At 36.2% G+C, this 18,413-nt stretch overlaps 2 protein-coding genes across 2 annotated transcripts; both read right to left on the reverse strand.

Moving 5' to 3' along the window:
* Positions 1-3: 3 nt before the first annotated feature.
* On the reverse strand, positions 4-5,716 carry LOC106172952 (monocarboxylate transporter 13-like). The gene is made up of 6 exons (XM_013553900.2): positions 5,493-5,716; positions 2,626-2,928; positions 1,838-2,136; positions 941-1,169; positions 450-593; positions 4-210 (listed from the first exon to the last, which is right to left on the reverse strand). Exons 1-6 carry the CDS (start codon positions 5,629-5,631, stop codon positions 8-10), a joined length of 1,317 nt encoding a protein of 438 aa, XP_013409354.1. The 5' UTR covers positions 5,632-5,716; the 3' UTR covers positions 4-7.
* A 1,283-nt stretch (positions 5,717-6,999) lies between these two features.
* Positions 7,000-15,064, reverse strand: LOC106172962 (1-acyl-sn-glycerol-3-phosphate acyltransferase alpha). The gene is made up of 6 exons (XM_013553919.2): positions 14,840-15,064; positions 12,111-12,247; positions 10,663-10,838; positions 10,371-10,466; positions 9,786-9,858; positions 7,000-9,507 (listed from the first exon to the last, which is right to left on the reverse strand). Exons 1-6 carry the CDS (start codon positions 15,022-15,024, stop codon positions 9,347-9,349), a joined length of 828 nt encoding a protein of 275 aa, XP_013409373.1. The 5' UTR covers positions 15,025-15,064; the 3' UTR covers positions 7,000-9,346.
* Positions 15,065-18,413: the final 3,349 nt, after the last annotated feature.

The raw sequence follows: 18,413 nt of genomic DNA on the forward strand, positions 1-18,413 counted from the left end.
TCCACTCTTAGATCACTGGCGTGGAAGGCACTTCCAGAATCTGGCCGCTTGCTACGAGGGGCATTTTCTCATCAGTATTCGGTAAAGATTTTCGAAGGACTTTGTTTCGTAACATGACGATGGCGCCAAATGCTAGCGCCGCCATCCAGAAGGCCCCCAACTCGAGGAAGAACACGGTTTGATATGAGCCGGTGGTGTCAAAGATTTCTCCTAAAAGAAATTTTAAAAAATTATGCAAATCAAACGGTTGCAAAATTAACGTGGCATACCTCTCCTATTTCGAAAAATGTATGATAACCACAGAAACTGAGTTTTTTAAAAAACAATAATGCCCTAAATCGTCAAACTATCTATATTAAAAAAGATTCTACTGCTATATTGATAAAGGTCTCTAAATATTGTGATTATAGTTTAATGAACGGTTATTGATATTTCTAATAATTTATTACCTGCAGCAACTATGCCCAGGATCAATGCTGTTCCACTGGCGAGACCACTTAAAGCAAAGAGTTCATGTGTATAATGCCCGTCCATGATTTCATCACACAATGGGAACTTCAGGGCGCCCATCAAGCCCGTTGTAAAGCCCGCCACTGAAATATTAATAATTTACAGTCGTTAAGTAATATGTTACTGGTTTCCAGCTAACTGAGTTACTTTATCCGATGCTACATGTCAGGTAAGGAATGCAAACTCTAAATGTGTATTTCACAGGGACCAGACGAGGAAGCACTGGTGCCAGTGCGTAACAGCTCGAGTTAATCTGCGCGGCACGAGGCACGAAATAAATTAATAGTAAAAGGATACGGTGACTGATTAAAGTCTACAGCGAGAAATTCGTGAAATGAAAAAGTAACGTAAAACGTTAATTATTGTCGCCATGCCGCCAATTATATTTCATAATATATATATTTCCTGTATCATAAATTTCCATACGTACTGATGGCGTAGGACAAGACCAGCGCGTAGCCAGTAGAGAAACCCATGAAGAAGTTCTGTATGCCTAAAAGAAAGCAGCACACGGCAGACAGGTAGACGATCCTTCCCTTCACCAGTTTGTCACTGGGTAGTGTAATCAGTATTCGGCCCACGAGGTCAGATGCAGAGAAGACTGTGACTGCGAAAGCTCCTGTTGACTCGTGGAAACCGAGAGTCTCCATATGCTTAACCTAAAGAAAAAAAAAAGAAAAGATGTCTTTTGGTGTTTCAGGGAAATTGGCAACAATACACAGATGACCTCCCATCGAACCAAACAAATTAAAATCCTTCACTGAAAGCATGACTTCTGCAGGCCTGTAGCCAGCAATTTCAAAGGGGGGTCTTTTTCTGAAAAAGTGGACCTTTTACCATATAATCCCCATGTACCTAGGTCAAATTTACCCTGAGTGGACCTTTTTCCAGCAAAAAGGGGGGTTCTTTCGAACCCCCCGAACCCCCCTGGCTACGGGCCTGTTCTGTATATTGGGGATGTTTTTTTTCAAAGGGAATAATCATTTCATATATTATTACACATTTAACAAAGGGTGTCACCCGAGAAAGCCTAACACAAGGCTGTGTAACAAATGTCATGTGAGATAAGAATCCGCGTGAGGTGTGATGAACTTTTCAGCGATACAGTTGAAACTCTGTGCGCCCATAATGTCATTTTAGAAAACAATACAAAATGGACAAGCAAAACATCAAAATGAATCGTTGCTGTTGTGCAATAAACTGTAATTCTGAACTTTAGATAAAACTACCGGGAAAATATACATGAATAAATTCTGTTAATTTTTTATTCGTTGTCGCAACGCAGTTATCTCGGATGATCCCTTTATCGCAACCCTATTTCACGTACCAATATGAACGTGGGGTCAAATACGACAAACGCCCAGCAGAAGACGGCTGCAAAGAAGAGCAATCCGGCACAAACAACAACAAACATCCCTGTACTCTCTGTCAGTTTTGATTCGCCGTGCCTTCTTTGGTCTTTAGTGTCTTCTTGTGCCTCCTCTTGAGTTGCCTCTGGCGCGTCTCTGATACAGTAGGCACCGGCGCCTCCCACGAGTAAGTACAACGTCCCGTATGTTACAAATGTCATGTTCCAACCAATCCTGCCTATTAAAGCAGCCGATAGCGGGTTAAAGAGAAGGGGTCCTGAAAAGAAGTTATAACTACTTTAAAGTTTAAACAGGTTCTATATTAGCTAGGCAAACTTTCCACTGGAGGGCAAAGTAACGGGTAACATTTTCAAAACAAAATGAAGGATTCAGTCCCAATCTTTTCTCAAAGGGGGATAAAAGCAATGTACTGATGCCTAAAGAAACACACTAAAAATATTACTCAAAAGTGTAAAACGCAACAAATTTCACATTTCCGTAAACAATGTTTTCAAAGTAGAGATGGAAAAAAGTGATCCCCGTTTCTGGTTCTGCCATTTTATTAAAATCTGAATGTTTTTGTTAAAGAACTACATTCTTTCTGCATAATTCTAACACATATATTTTTTTGCTCAATCTCAGTTCACATCTCAGTTTAAAATGAACTTTTTTTTGCAAGGAGGGTACCAAAATGAAAAGTAAGAAATGAATTATCATTTATATCAGGACAAGAAAAATCTAAATTCCATATTTAACGAGTGCTCACCAAGGCTGTTGGACCATCGCGGAACGCTAGTTGTCAACACATGATACTCGTGGTCCCTTGGGAAGTATTTGTCCAGCAAGAAGAAGACAGGTTTGTTCATCAACAACATGCCACTTCCGGTCAGCAAACTGTACGTAAAGAACAGCTGCCGCGGGTTACCGGCGATTCCAGACAAGTACAACCCAGTCGAGGCCGCTAACACGCCAATGACAACGGTGTTCCGGGCCCCAATTTTGCGGACTAGTATCAGAGCAATAGGGGTGCCAGTTTCCACTACTCCATAGGCTACTGCTCCAACCCAGGCTGAAATTATTATGGAACAAAAGTCATGAACGATAGCAGGACAACTTTTACAATTATACTGGACTGGTGCTAATAGCTAAAGGAGTCTATTGCGAGCTAAGAATTTGCTCGGCAATGCAAAATAAGTTTCTTAAGCAGCATCGCGCCTTCGAATCACTCTGAGTTTCAAAGAATACTTAAACTAGCTCCTGTCGTAGATATGATTTTGTGGTTACAAGAAACAGCAGAGGCAGCCAGATAATAGAGGTCAGTTTCAAGTAGCCTCTGAAACTCAGGGTGCTTGAAATTTCGTATTATAGAATATGCCGCATATTGATCTGTATGTATGTATCTGTAGAGAATATTCTGTTGCTTTTTTTTCTTGCTGGTCCAATCTTGCAATATTTCTCCACTTCTTGTTGGAATTTCGATTGAAAGTTTCCCTATATACCAATAAAACCCGATTTTAAAAAAATACACATGCAAATATGCGTATATCACGTCTCTTGGTGTTTCAAATTGCTTTCATGATAGCAATTCGTTAAGTACAGAAAGCCGACGATCATTCTTCAAGCTAGATTTTATCTTCTTTAATTATTAAATCATATCACGCATTTTTGCAACATCGGGATCATATTATGTACGACAACACATAATACATCAACAGGTTTGTCGAAATTTTATGCAATACAATATTGTTCTTCCAATAGTTCTTCCGTATTGCCTTCTTCATCAAGGCTTATGGATAGAACTGCATCGCAACCAGGTCATCTTACACATCTTATATTTAGTTTGTGTTCTATCTTTAAAGTGCTTACTTCAGTTTATTCAAGTTTGACAAATTGTAGTCAGATAAATGAGATGCATGGGCATGTACTGCTGGGGTATTATTGGTATCAGCACGCGAAGTACGCACAACTAAGCACCTAATACACTACCGGTTCACAAATACTTTTATTTCCGATGGAAAAATCACAAAATAAAATAACAAAAACCCATGTGATTTTTCCTTTGAAGTTAGATATGAATAAAACTAGACCATTTTTATCAAGACAGATACAAAGTATTGACATACAGAACTCGGAGAAATGGTACTACATATATTCAGCAGTTTACTGCAAGGAAAGTGACGTTTTTATTGAGTTTACTTTTAGTTAAATTTTCATCTTATCCTAATTTCGTGTTTTGCATAATATGCCCAGTTGCTATTTTCTGAATCTATTTATTCCAGTGAGATAATGTACAACCATTCTAAACAAAGGATATCTATATTATTACCAGATGCTTCAAATATATATGAGCAAAGAGTAATCAAATTTGCATGAAATACAAAACCGCTGTGAAAAAAAAAGCAAGAAAAAAAACCTGAGGTACGTTTTTTATTTCCAAATGAATTAACCGATGTTGCCTTAGCATAAAAAACTACAATAAGTCTCTTTCTTAGTAACAGTGAAACATTATAAGAGCTCTAATCTGGAAACAGGGTACACTTTGGGGCACAAGAACAGGTTAAGGTCAGTGTTAATCGCAGTGGGCACGCCATGTCACATAATGCTACATTATGACCACGGAATAGCCTTTGTGTCTGTGTGATTTATTCTCTTGTCGCGGTACCACATGGAAGAGATTTGTCACTGCTTCCTTTTTTTTTAGTTTCTACTATTTAGTTCCTCTTCGCACGGGGACAATCCAATCATCAATTTGGTAGCGACTTATTACGAAAATAGAAATAGAAAAATACTCTTGGAAAATGTGTCATAATTCGGGGCATTTTATAATGCTTCTGTTGCGCTTAGCTCAATTTGTTTTCTTTTCTTTTTGGAATCTTGCCATCATGTCCTTCTAATGATTAGGTTGCGGAAAGTTGCCAAATATCAATGTTTTCAGTCCCTCTTGTGATGCAGGTCAGCAAAACTGGAACGCAGCATACTTTCTGGTTATTACAAAGAGGATCTTTTTGTAGAATCATGCAGCTTGTTAGTAAGATAAATTGGCATTGTACTTCCTCAAGGTTGCGGTTCAGCGGTAAGGGGACGATGTAGCACAGTCGCATGCTAGCTTAACGATAAATTTTTATTAACTATTAATGTAATGTACAAGACAATGCATGAAAAAAGGCTTTTTATCAAAACAGTAGAGAGGTTTTTACTTCTGGTGGGATAAGAGACAAAAACAAGAATGTACATAAAGCCTTCAAAAAAGGTGATTGCCAACATTCGCCTCGTTGAGAGGTGTTAATAGCCCCAAATTGAAAAGTACACTGGACAGTCACATTAAAACATCTCTTTGTAGTTGTGGTAAAAGTTTTTAAAACAAGAAACGAAAAAAAAGCCAAAAATAAGGCGACACAGTTTTGAAGTCAACTCGATGGATGGTGTACCAAACCAAAACGGTGAATAACTTTTCCACTTTTTCGGCAAACATGCACTATACGCAAGGACAACCCCATAAGTAATGGGTGGATATTCATTAAAACAAAAAAGAAAAAATAACAAGACTACCATTAAGTACGTAATTTCTGTGAACCTGAGGGTGAAAATGCATACTTTCTTAAATAAATATAGAAAAATGCGAGCGAAACTTACCTAAAGTTGCAACTTTGGTATCTTCTATTTCACGACTGAAATTCGCCAGAAAAACCCCATAAGAGTGTATAACGCCATGGACAAGAATTCGCAAACACAGCGCAATAATCAGACATATCCAACCCCACTTTAAATCCATTTTTATCGAAATTAATAAAAATGCTTTGATCAAAGTCAAAATTCGAGTGGATTTGCGCGTTTCAATTACTCTTCATGCGATGACGTCAAGGCGGTTCTCTATCTTAAGAGCTATGAAACGGTTCTTCGTGTGACAATCTCACATGACAGGGTTGCTGTTCTTGTCATCATTACTCTTTTTTAATGTGTTTTCCCTCTTTTTGGAGAAGTTGGAATGGATAGAAAGGCACGTCCGCATTTTGTTAGGGAGGTGAGTTAAAATAAATTGTTTCATTTCTATTAACCGTGGCAAAGGTTAATTCAAGGCGAGAGGGATGAGGGTCAGGCCCCTTTTCTTTGTTTTCCCCCCACCATAAATAAGGAAGGGAAGGGGAAAAACAAGCAAACCATCTCTTTCTCCGCCCTCAAAAAATCCTGAAAGAATCCAGGTATAGTATCACGCCATCTGTGACTCATTGTTTTAATGTTTTTATGCAAAGAAAGGGGATTTGTTTGATGCCTTTAACACCTAATAAATAAACCGTTTGGCAAATTACAGACAACATTCATAAGCATTGCGTGCTAGGGTGACAATATTTCTGTTCAACGTTTTTCTCTTGCGTCAAGGCCATTTGTAAATGACATAATAGCTCTACAACTATTTATCTTGCTTTTTGACATTTTAGCCTCCATCTCGTAGATCTTCACGTCCACAGAATCATCTAAAAAGCGGCAATTTTTTTAATTTATCTAAAACACAATTCCTTTTACTTCTTTAAGATTGGAATTAAAATAGAAACTTTGGAACAGTTTAAATCACGGCCACGCATTGGTCTGGTAGATGTTCAACGTTATAATTAATGCATAGAAAGACTGGTTACCCGGAATCACATCAAGTATTAAGGTATGGACGTATTGACTCACAATCCACGTGTACACAACGGCAGATGGTAGGTCAATATGACATGCTGCGCGGTGGATGCGGTAGATGAGATTCCACCGATTGCCAGAAAGAAACGCATTAAAATGCCAAAAGAACAATCAATATTCAGAAAGGAAACTTTCAACCATTCTCATCACTCTAACTTTTAGCTCATATGTAATTATCATAATTTATGCTTTAGAGACAACTTAGGCGAGTTAGTGACTAGGCATATACATTTAACTACGGGCTTCACTATCAAGGCCTCTGATCGCAATCATTTCTTATCTATTTTAAAAAACTACCAAAACGCGTTTTAAATAAAGAAATTGGATCTCGCCCCAACCTTATCGTTCTAAATGTTTAAAATACACAATACTAAATTACAAAACTTGTCCTATGAAATTTACCCTACTTCATTTTCCCGCTTTGCATTTTCGCGAATAAATAAAACAAGTAACAAGTACGTCGTGTACTTAAAATCAACCTCAATGTTTTATTTGGCATTATCACAACCCAAAGACCAAGGTTGCAACATCTCATTACAGTATCATACTAGTCAATTTCGATTCTTCTGATAAATTAACAAATGCACTTAAGCAATCAAATATCAACCTGAGAAAGTGAGGGATTAATCAGCTAACGTCTCACACAACGTTCAAATTGGTTTTGATAGCGAAGTTAATTAAGCAATGCGTGAAAGAGTAATGCATACATAAAACGTAGGCAAAGAGTAGGCTATGTTCGCTCTTGATCTGCTAATACTCTCAAAGATCCAAGTGACTATACAGCTTCATTTGTATTATCAACTTAACATACTAAATTCATCAATGACCTTCACTGAAGGTCAACCTTCCAGTCTTACGTCACCTGTTTCTGTGAAGAAAAAAGGTTAATGGCATAATAATCCTTATTCAAGATAACAACCTTAGTTAAAGCTACTTGGTAAGTGACAATGAGGGTTTGAAATGTACTAAGAGAGCTAGTAGGCAACTTTGTTGTAAATCTATAAATATCCTTTAGAGTAGAGTACAATATAATATATATTAAATATAGTCTCATATTTAAGTAAAACCTCCAATGGTATTAAGTGGCTGCTTCATTTAGCCTGCTCTCTTTTTCTATATTTAATAACCAAAAAACCAATCTGACCCAAATTAACCAAGTAACGAGAAACTTTTTTTTCAACATTGCCTTTCCGCATATGCTCTCAAAAGAGTTACCAGCTAGCAAAATGTACCCAATAATATTAGAATTTCAAAAAAGAAAAGTATGGCTAAAAGTGACAGAAAGGGAAAACGACTTCATGAAATGTTTAAACATGTCTGAAAAGAATCAAAGAACCACTGGGGATTGTCTTCAATTAAATTCATAACTACATACTAAAACACATCTAAATTTGCAAAAAAAATAATTTCACTAATGCTGAACACTTACACAAAATACTCAGTCAACTTTTTCTACTGGGGTATCTAGTATATAGGTGAGATGCATATTTCAATTACCGTATATTGGTTAATCACAAAACCAAAACATAAAACTTTGAGGATAATAATTAAAAGTTGCGGCAACAAAACTTCTCAAGGGGAAGAATTGCCGTCAAGCACAAATGCATTAAGTGAAATGCATTTGTGAAATTCTCAGAATCCTTTATGATGTCTAATAAGGCTTGAAAAAAGAGCCATAAAGTTATAGTTGTCCAACGGTTGTCCGGGCATTTAGCTATTTTATACCATGACTGGCACTTCAAACAATAGGATTAATGCACTATTTAGGCATAGATGATTGCCTATATTTTCATATGCTTCAGTGCGTTTATCCTTTTGTTGGATATGCCAGCCATGGTATAAGTCAGTAACAACTACTCGTCGTCTTCTGTTTGTGACGTAAAAGAGCATATTATAATATTATTCTCAGCTGCACTTTGATATAATTATTCTTGTATGTCGCAAACAGTGGACAACTCGTGTGGTAACTAGTTCTTATTCTAATATATACTTTATGTTTCACTGCTACTTCAATTAACCAACAGGAAGTCAATATTTTGCCACTGTGCAAGGGGCGATTGCAAAGTTTTGATAATGACCCTGTAAGGAGCAGTCTTTCATCTTTTGTATTCTGAGAAAGCTACATTTGAAATTTTGACTCTCTGCATGGCAGTTCAGGATGCTGTGATGGAGTATATCTACAAATAATGATAAATAAATTAATAAAATAATAAATATTAAAATCAATAAATTGAAATAATCTAGTATAGATCTAGTATATCTATAAAAATAAACAATAAAGAAATAGTAATAATAATAATAATAAAGAAAGAAAGAAATAAAATAAAGTAAATAAAAATTATAGAACATCTCCACCGTAATCTATGAAGACATGCTACAAGCATTGAGGGACAATGCATCATCTTATGTAAAGTAAAATGCTGGACAGCTGCTCACAAAGCAAAAGATGGCAAAGCACTGTGTACATTTTCTAGGTCAGAATGAAAAATTTTTTCAATCACCCCTTGCATGTTCTTTCCTTCCTTTAAATAAGCAATACCACTAGTCTTAAATGAGCTAAGCTTTTACCTACTAATGAAAAGGTCAAGACAACTTTTGCAATTAATACATTAATAAAGTCTGGGTTAATTAACTCTTCCTTAATCACAAACAGTAATGTGCCACTTAATCAGCATATATGAATCCAATACATGGTTTTACAAAAACAGACAATAACCATTAGTGTCAAAAAGTCTACTTCATTTGGCAAGTTTTAAGTCAACACTTCATAAGACACATGGATAAAAAAAAAAGAATCATAGTCCAGTTTATTTAACACCATTGGAAAGTTTTGCTTGAGCCGATTCCAGAGATGTTTCGTTATATACATCAAGCATTTGTTTACGGACATGTTCTGTAAGATCTCCCACATTTTCTGCCGTGAGGCCTTCAGTGGATATTTTTGGAAGGACTGTGATGATGAATTTGCCTGAAAAATTAAAAAATAAAAAAAGTATTTTTTCTGCGTATTTCTCAGATTTAATTCAATTTTCTATCAAATTATGTGTGAAAATAAAAACTACAACTTACACTTAATCTTTAAACTATGAATTAAAACCTACCAGCAACATAATCATGTCAAGTGATATGAATGAATGTTCAAAAACAATGTTCTAAAGATACAATAATAATAATTTCCACAGACGCAGTCCTAAACTGTAGATATGTACTGCAAAAAAACTATAATCATTAAGTTATCTATTTTACCTGTTCCGAATTTTTTCTGTTTTTTGTTATAAAACTCTGAATATGAGGACATAACAACCGGTACCACTGGGACCTATGAAATAAAAACATTGGTGAAGGAAAAAAAAACTCAACAGAAACATGGAATTATTTTCTAAATCAATAATAATGCAGATGAACTTCATCAAATTTTTCTCACTCTAATAAATAACACCAAGCAGGGTATCTATTTTATTTAAATTTTTTGTGTGCTTGATTTCCACAAAAAATTGCTAGTAATGGAAGCAGAGCACATGTATATATCTTAAAAGCAAGTTGTATCCTTTAAATTATTGAAATTTCCTCTCAGCTCAAAACCTGTGTTTTAATAAATATCAAAAATTCTGAGAATGCAAGCAGCCTACCCTTCACTTAGCTCGAACACAGCGAAGGAAAGTGTTTTTTAAATCTTTAATTCATTAGGTATTTCTGAGTAGAACTCCACAAACTGATGACAAAAATTCCAGAATATTATTAATGGTGCTAAGAAAACAGGTCATCAGTCCTTTTAGAGATTTTTTCAAAGCAACAATTCCATTAAATAATCCTCTTAAGACTGAGACATACCTGACCCTGTATTGCTAAGTGAAATGCTCCTTTCTTGAAGGGTAGAAAGGATCCCCCAGCATTTCTCGTTCCTTCTGGAAATACCCACACCTTTAACTGGAAAAAATAGAACAGACTCACATGACAACAGTAAACCATTAATCAAATACAATCTCTTCAACACAGATTGTATTGTACAGATTTTCAATAACTGTAGTAAGTCATAGAAGTATTTTCCAATCTGAAGACATATTAAGATTGAAATTACCACCACAACCATTAAAAAAAAAAACATTGCCATAAACATACTTACATGTTTATCTTTGATTAAATTGGCAGTTTTTTCTAACGTCCCTCGTGCTTTTTCATTATTGAGCCTGTCTATAAATATGGTGCCTATAAGCCACAGGCCCAAGCCAAGGGGGCCTGCATACAGCAGTTCCTTCTTTGCAAGAGTTGCACAGCGTTCGGGGAAGATCTCCATCATGCCTGGGAAGTAAAACCATCATCTTAGGCCGCATTCACAACCAAAGTTGAATTGTAGACTAAGGGACCATTCCCACAGATATTTGAATCGATCTATCTCCCTGGGGAGTCTCACAAAATTGCTGTCAACTTAACCGGCTTAAATGTCTGTCACGCCTAGTAAAGCTGTTAGGGGGCAATTACCTTTACCCCCTAGTTGGTTCGGTAGGTGTGAGAGACATTAAAGCCAGTTAAGTTGATAGCAATATAGTGAGACTATCCAGGGTGTTAGACCGATCCAGATGGATCAATCTAGGCATGGGAATCCAGTCCAACAGATTCACAGATTAAATATGGCCGACCCACTTGAAAGCTTATTGAGCAATCCCTGCAGGGAATCTTTTCAATTACTAGGGGATTATGTGGCAAGCTTTAGAGTGGGTCTGCCATATTTCATCCGGGGATATTTAAGACTGCGGATGAACTTGTTCTGAATGTGCCTTTATACCTGAGGGGGCCAGGTGAGTCCATGCTATTTATCCATTTGTTACTTCTTTTATCTTTCATAAACTTCTTGACATATTAATCAAAACCAACTTACTTATTCATGAAAATGAACAGGACGGTTTTCTATTTCTTTTTCAGGAGGTAAAATACATACAGAGGACAAGATGTAAAAGACCAAGAAATGAAATAATATATTTTTTACTGAATCATTGATAAATTTCAGCTATTTACGTAGTTATCAAGACTATCTTTAAACTAAGCCAATTTTTCAACAATCTATTAACTTATAAAAATTTTTTACTTAACAGTACCATGAAACAGGAACGAAAACTGAGCTAACTTTTATAATAACTTATGATTATAATATACATTTAACAGCCTTTAAATCTTTCATTAATTGATAATCCATCAACAGTCATGACCTGCTTAATAACAGACTTTGGAATTTAAGGCCAGTGACACCTGACTTAAGGACACATGACACAGTAGGTCAGCACTCATTTTGGTCTTTGAGTAAATAAGGCCCCATTTCTACAGACACCATCGGTCTATGTAAATCGATCCAACTCCGGGGACTCTCGCTAAGTGCAATCAGCTTAATAGATTAACATGCCTCCTCCTGGTGTTTGGTAAAATTCAGAAAAGCTGGTGATGTACAAATACATTGGAAACAAAAAGAGGCAGAGTTTGGTCCATCTACTAAGACCAATGGTGCCTGTGGGAATGGGGTCTAAGTGACCGTTGATGGATTACCCAAAGTGGTGACCACTGCCCACTAAGTCCACTCACCAATGAGATCTAATGAGCTTTGGTGATTACAGACTATGATATACGATGTGTCCGATTTGAGGTGCTCTGCTCCCCTGACTTCTACAGCAATACTGAACAATGGCTTGATAATATGTTTTATACACCAGGCTGGGTATCTGCAAACACACATGAAATAGAATAAAAAGTCATTAATTAATATATAAAGTGGTTTCAGGAAGAAAAACTAAATGTATTAGACAATTTTCAAATCAACAATCACAAACCATTGAGTAATGTACTTTCAGGTTACCCATGCTCTCAAACACCCTAGTTTTCTGCATGGGAGATCATTAAGTGGCTCTTAATTGACCAAACTACAGATTATTTTGTTTATTAGCCAGCTTTTATTCTAAAATACATGTTATTGTGTAGAAAAAGAGTGGAAGAAAGGCGTGGACCATATAATACCAGTAGCTAACTGGTAGTGGACCTCACTTCTACAAAAAGGAAGAATTCGAATCAGAGTAGCTTGCTTGATGCATACTCATTAATATTCTTTCTAAACTAAAAATGTTACTCAATTGATTTTCTGACAGGAAAAGATGTTCTTGAAGCAGGTAAACCTTTTGAATATTTCAATTATTATTCCACCTGGAATATCTGCAGCAGGAAAACGGACCCCGCAAGCAATTTTTTTTTCTCATGAGATACAAAGGAAATATAACCTCTACAGAGCAATGAATGACCTGGGAAAAGGAAATCACTACAAGTGGGAAATTTGTGCTGCAAAATGGGGTACATAAGCAGGAATCCTGTAATTATAATTTATCTAAAGAAATAGATGCACTGCCTTCTGTGCAGGAACGGGTTTATACCCCTATGTGGTTAGAAAAAAAAAACTTTGTAGAGGATCCTGATACATTTAAATTTTGTCCTGGTTTTGGCAGTGTGCCTGATCTTTACAGTAATTACCTCACATTTGTGGTTGAAATTCTCCCAGACTTTGCCTCCACATGTATTTATATAATATCTAAAGGAAATAACAACATTTAAAAGGACTTCCATTTTAAGAAACATTTTCTATAAAATGATCTGAAATAGGTACTGTGTGTGCTCATGTACTGTAAATGAAAAAAAAAATGGTTTGTGGCATTATGCACAATTAAAGAAGGGGGATAATATATAGGGCAATTTGTCTTGATCTACAGTGGCACAATTTCTAGTCTGTTGACAAAATGAGCAATGTAAATAATAGGAATGTTTACAAGGTTATCAGTGCTGGGGCAAAGTCCAAAGCCGGAAAAACACTTATTTCAGTACAGCAGAGTATAAATGTAATATAAATCTTTTTCTTGTTTATTTTCAGTACAAAGTCATACATGTATCACATGAACAATTAATCTTTTACCCCAAATAGTTTGAATACACCAAAATGACTGATGATAAAATGAAGGTGCCTCTTTTTATCAAAGTTACAGTCTCTTAAATTATAATACATGTGGAAGCTGTGTTTACTTTATTGGAAATAACTTTTTTAAACACATTGTATCTTAACCTCAATATAAACTAGATATCTTGGCCCACCGGTTTCAAAAAGAAAAAAAAAACAGAAAAAAACTAGGCGTTCTATGAGAGTGTTGTAACACTGTTTCTGATAGGGTAACTGGGGTAGCGCTAGCAATTCTTTTCACTTAGCCAAATCACCACTTTTTAAATCAATTTGTTATTCAAATTTGACTAAAACAAGTGAAATCAAGCCCTCTTTGTTTAGCCGATATTAGTCAGTTTTACCATTTGGCTAAATTTGTGAGTGATAGCACTACACCAGGGTAGGGTGTGTGCATGCATGTGACTATGTAACTTTGGTAATTAAGTTCTTAGCCAAGGAACCTGACCTAAGTTTTTTTTTTTATGAAACAAGGGCCAGGAGCAAACTGCAACATTAAAATGCAGTGTTTTGCAAGGCATCATAACATTTTCATCCTTTTACAAACTCCAAAAATGTATGCATCTATTTCTTATTGTTTTGGCGGAGTTAATTATTTCAGCTGAAACACTGGATTAAAAAAGAGAGGAGCCCAGGGGTACAGGCAATAAACCTATACAGTCTACAGATCCAACAAGTGATAACTGCTATTTGTGATCTCAAGCCACAGATCTGTGATCGCCAATGTTGGATTATTGGCTAAGACTGTGATTTCATGGCCGAAATATTAAGAAGTGGTCGTTACCATCACACAAAAAAAGCACAAACTATTTGTCTGTTTCCAACCAGGTTTCTTAGGTTGTTTACATACATGCTCTTTTTCTCAACACAACTTTTTTCAATACAGGAGTAATGTGCTATCAACAGTCTTTATGGAACGTACTGAGTGGTACACAATTTACATAATGGTCTTCTCGACTACTTTTTTTTTTCTTTGTGCCATGAAATAGTGGTTTGAGTAGTAAATGCCACATTCACGTCACAAACCTCTGGTTGGAGACCACAAAAGGCTATTTCGTTCACACGGAAAAGTCTACAGGTCGCCTCTTACACAGCATTGTCACCACGGTCTAACAGTAACAGTGGTTAGCCACAGCACAGTGACAAAATTCAATCAGTATGGACCATGAATAAAATACTGAACTTCAAAGTATCAAGGTAAGACCTTAACACAATATGCAACGATCACACAGTGCCTGATACTGCAACTCATAAACGTGCGGGTCCTTTTTAAGCGACATAATAACCCTATGCCAGAGTAAAAGAAAGTTGAACAACTTGCCTGTGATTTCGTACATCCCTCGGACGTAAGGCAGCGATTGGGATTGTAAAGAGAGAGCATATCATAACAATGGTGACATAGAGAGTAAACTTTGCATAGTACTTGAACGTACTACTGAGTTCATATAATATTGGTAAAATCAGTAATACACCGATTACCGTCCACTGCACAAAGTCCAGCTCCATCTTCTGTTCACTGCTTAACCCGCGTACCCGCTGACGGTAGTCGTAACAAGTCGAATCATGTGCTATCAAGCACATGTCGCAACAGATCCGTATTATTGCATTAGTTGGGCGAAAGAAGTAGAGAGATGGTTGAGCTTAAAACGGTGCACAGTTAACACAGTCACGTTTGCTTGGTCTCAAAAGTGAGAAGCCTTTAGATATCTTGCTGCCCTGCTCTTTTAATATACTTATAGTCTTTCTACTGTTGTAAATTAAAAATACAAAAATAACTACCAAACTCTTCTCATGTTTTCTTTTCATGTGACTTCTAGATTTGTTATAGCCCCTACTCTTATGGTTTAGGGGGATATTACGGAAATTAACAATGCATGGAAGGGCGCACGACCCCACAGACATTCAACATAACATGATCCCCGAAATCTGTCACAAACGTCGAGGGAAAATATGTCTGAGAAGCGTGAGGTCGACATTTAATAGGGGAGGACCCCGGGGTAAGTTGGTCCCCATCAAGTCTCTTTGATAAAGATACTTTAAGATGCTAAATTATTTCATTTGGACTCGCTCCCGACGCTTTCTTAGCACTATTGGATGCGGTCACTTTACTAATTCTTTTACCCCATAGTTAGGCTACTTTGTCATAAATTGATGGGGGGCCAACTTAGGCCTACCCCGGGGTCCAACTAGCCCCGGTCTCCCCTACTTAAACAGTCACTCGGCGTGCAGTAGGCCCTATCACTTCAACACCGTCTCCATCCAACTTCCATCTCTAAAGTTTTCCAAACCGTTTCAGCGACTTTTAAAAAGGTGCGAAATCGCGGCTCTCATAACATGGTAACCTAATACCCCTAATAGACCCGTAGATTGTTTTTTCACTACTTGTTCACATATGTTTCTTGGTAATTATGTGCACTTCTCTTAACTGCGACAGCACAGAAAATTGTCATGAATTACATTGTAGCCAGAGATACATCCGTGTCAGAATATCTAGCGAAAAACCAACTGTGGCCCTGGTAGAGGGTAGCAATATTAGCCTAAGCCCAGTATAGAGGCCTGAAACCCACTAGCTGCATTAACACTTTAAATAATAATAATAATAATAATCTTTATCTTCTACCATTCTTTACAAAATGATAAGACCTCACAATTATTTTGAAAATTTAATTTAAATTAAAATTAAAAAATTAGGTACGCGCATACACACTTTGGTCGCAAACGCAAATTAATATAGTGATTATCTTTGCACATTTATAAGAGTGGAGATACCGAGCAAACATACAGGTGGCTATCTACTGATTTGGTGGTCTTTTTATAGACACCTTTTTTTATTTCAAAAATTTTTAACACACACGTCGAAAGTAAATATGCTTAAATGTCATTACACGGTACATATAGTTCATAACGAGCCCCGCCTTTCTGTTTTATTAGTCATGATATATTGAAATAGCTCAATTTCACAGAGACCTGTTAATCTTTTGTTTTAATTTCACCTTGCATTGCGGATGGTCATTTATAAAATGATGAAAATACTCTAAAGACCTTAATGTTTAAGCTACCATCGTGACAATTTTAATTTTATTGCAGGCCTTTTAAATTTGCTTTTTCATATTTGATTAGTTTGTTAATTTATCTATTTGACAAGCCAGTAAACAAGTCTATTTAATAATTAAGAGAGTTTCTTGATCTTTTCAAAACAAAACACTCTGCCCGTAATGAAAAGCACACTTTTATGCATAAGACCGAACGCTTTTGCTTTGTTGCAGTAAAAAAAAAAAACAAAAAAAAAAAAAAAACAAAAAAAAAAAAATTGGAGATAATATTATATTGTGTTCATTACATTACATTTTGGTTAAACGCGATACCATTTTACGTGTAATCAAACCCTGTGAATATGTGTTCATTTAATCAAGGTGCTAAATTTGACTTTAGATTTGTTTTCTCTTGGTCATTAACTTGATAACATACCGTGTGAGCATCGAGACACATTATGAGCAAGGCATGTGGGGATACCGCCCTTTAAATATTCTAAGGCATCTAATGCTTTTTCTGAGTTGAGAACTGTTGAGTTAAAGCTAATTGCCGCACCTTTAGCCCAAAGTGCACTGTAAAAAAATTATATAAAATTAGCTTTAGAGAGATCATGTACAATAACATGTCTCCGACATGCTGGTTTATAAGATTTACTTGGTTACGCGTGGAAAATGGTGTGGAAAATACAGTATATTCTTGTTGGTGTCTGTTTCTTTTGTTTAAAAAAATGATCAGATCGTTTCAATTTTGGAAAGGCACCTGCCTTTTTACCCACAGGACCGCACAATGTCTATTTAAAAACGGTAAGGTTGCAATGGTTGTTGTAGGCTTCAGCTCTTGTTGCGCGCGCGCGCGCGCGAGAGAGAGAGAGAGAGAGAGAGAGAGAGAGAGAGAGAGTTTTGAGAAAGCAAGACAGACAAAAATATTGCGAAAAATAACTATGTAGTCTATCTAGAATGACAAAATAAGAAAGAATGTGAGAGAGAATGAAAAAGAGAATAAGAAAATGAGAGAGGCAGAATGAGAAAGAGAGAGAGAGAGAGTGTGTGTGTGTTTTGAGACAAAGAGACTAAGAAAATTAACTATCTAGTCTACATGTACTCTATACGTACATGTACACCAGTAGTCCTATACTGTTATAATTAAGTTTGATTATCATTGGTTATCACCAACTTATGCGGTTTTCATATTGACCTTTAACTGATCATCCAAAGATATACTTGAATTTTTTGCTCTCTCTTTATTGATTTAATATCACGCAGTGCTTACATGCTGCTAGAAACACGTTCCGAAAACAGAACGTTTTTTCGGCAAACTTTGCCATTATCTTTATTTTGCCAATGTGGCCAAGAAGCAGTTCACTAATACTGATCATGAGATCTTGAACTTGTTAATTTTATTGTATTTTCAAGTGGTGTTATGTTGTGTATATGTATGTTGTGTATATGTATGTTGTGTATATGTATGTATGTATAGCTGCTGTGCTACAGAATGATTAATTTTAAATTTCATTTTGTAGTTATGAGATACTATAAATTTTATTATACATTGAGAATTACGTCAATCTTATGCAGTATGATAAAACAGGCCTATCCTTTAACGAATTTCCTACACATTATTATGTAGCACGAGGAACGTATAGGCCTACACACAAAATAGAATGGTTCCACTGTATCACGAGACGCTTTTTAAAATGAAGAGATACTTGACTACTTTATCATGTCTTTAAACTAATAAATTGATGGACTTTTCAAGATTAAGGAATGGAGGGGATCCTGCGAAGACACCTGCAAGCATCTTATCATTCATTTACTCGTTGTTAAGTCATGTTCAGTGGCTCAGTTGATACCTAAACCAACCAG

Source organism: Lingula anatina, chromosome 3, assembly GCF_051362555.1.
Source record: "Lingula anatina isolate TDL-2025a chromosome 3, LinAna3.0, whole genome shotgun sequence".
In the NCBI taxonomy this organism is placed as follows: domain Eukaryota; kingdom Metazoa; phylum Brachiopoda; class Lingulata; order Lingulida; family Lingulidae; genus Lingula; species Lingula anatina.

Coding starts and splice junctions, on each gene's coding strand:
- LOC106172962 (XM_013553919.2), bottom strand. CDS start 15,024: ATGGAGCTGGACTTTGTGCAGTGGACGGTAATCGGTGTATTACTGATT. Junction 12,248..14,839: donor AGGGATGTACGAAATCACAG/GCAAGTTGTTCA, acceptor GTGTGTTTGCAG/ATACCCAGCCTGGTGTATAA. Junction 10,467..10,662: donor ATTTAATCAAAGATAAACAT/GTAAGTATGTTT, acceptor TATTTTTTCCAG/TTAAAGGTGTGGGTATTTCC.
- LOC106172952 (XM_013553900.2), bottom strand. CDS start 5,631: ATGGATTTAAAGTGGGGTTGGATATGTCTGATTATTGCGCTGTGTTTG. Junction 2,137..2,625: donor GCGATGGTCCAACAGCCTTG/GTGAGCACTCGT, acceptor ACTTCTTTTCAG/GACCCCTTCTCTTTAACCCG. Junction 211..449: donor CCTGGGCATAGTTGCTGCAG/GTAATAAATTAT, acceptor AATTTCTTTTAG/GAGAAATCTTTGACACCACC.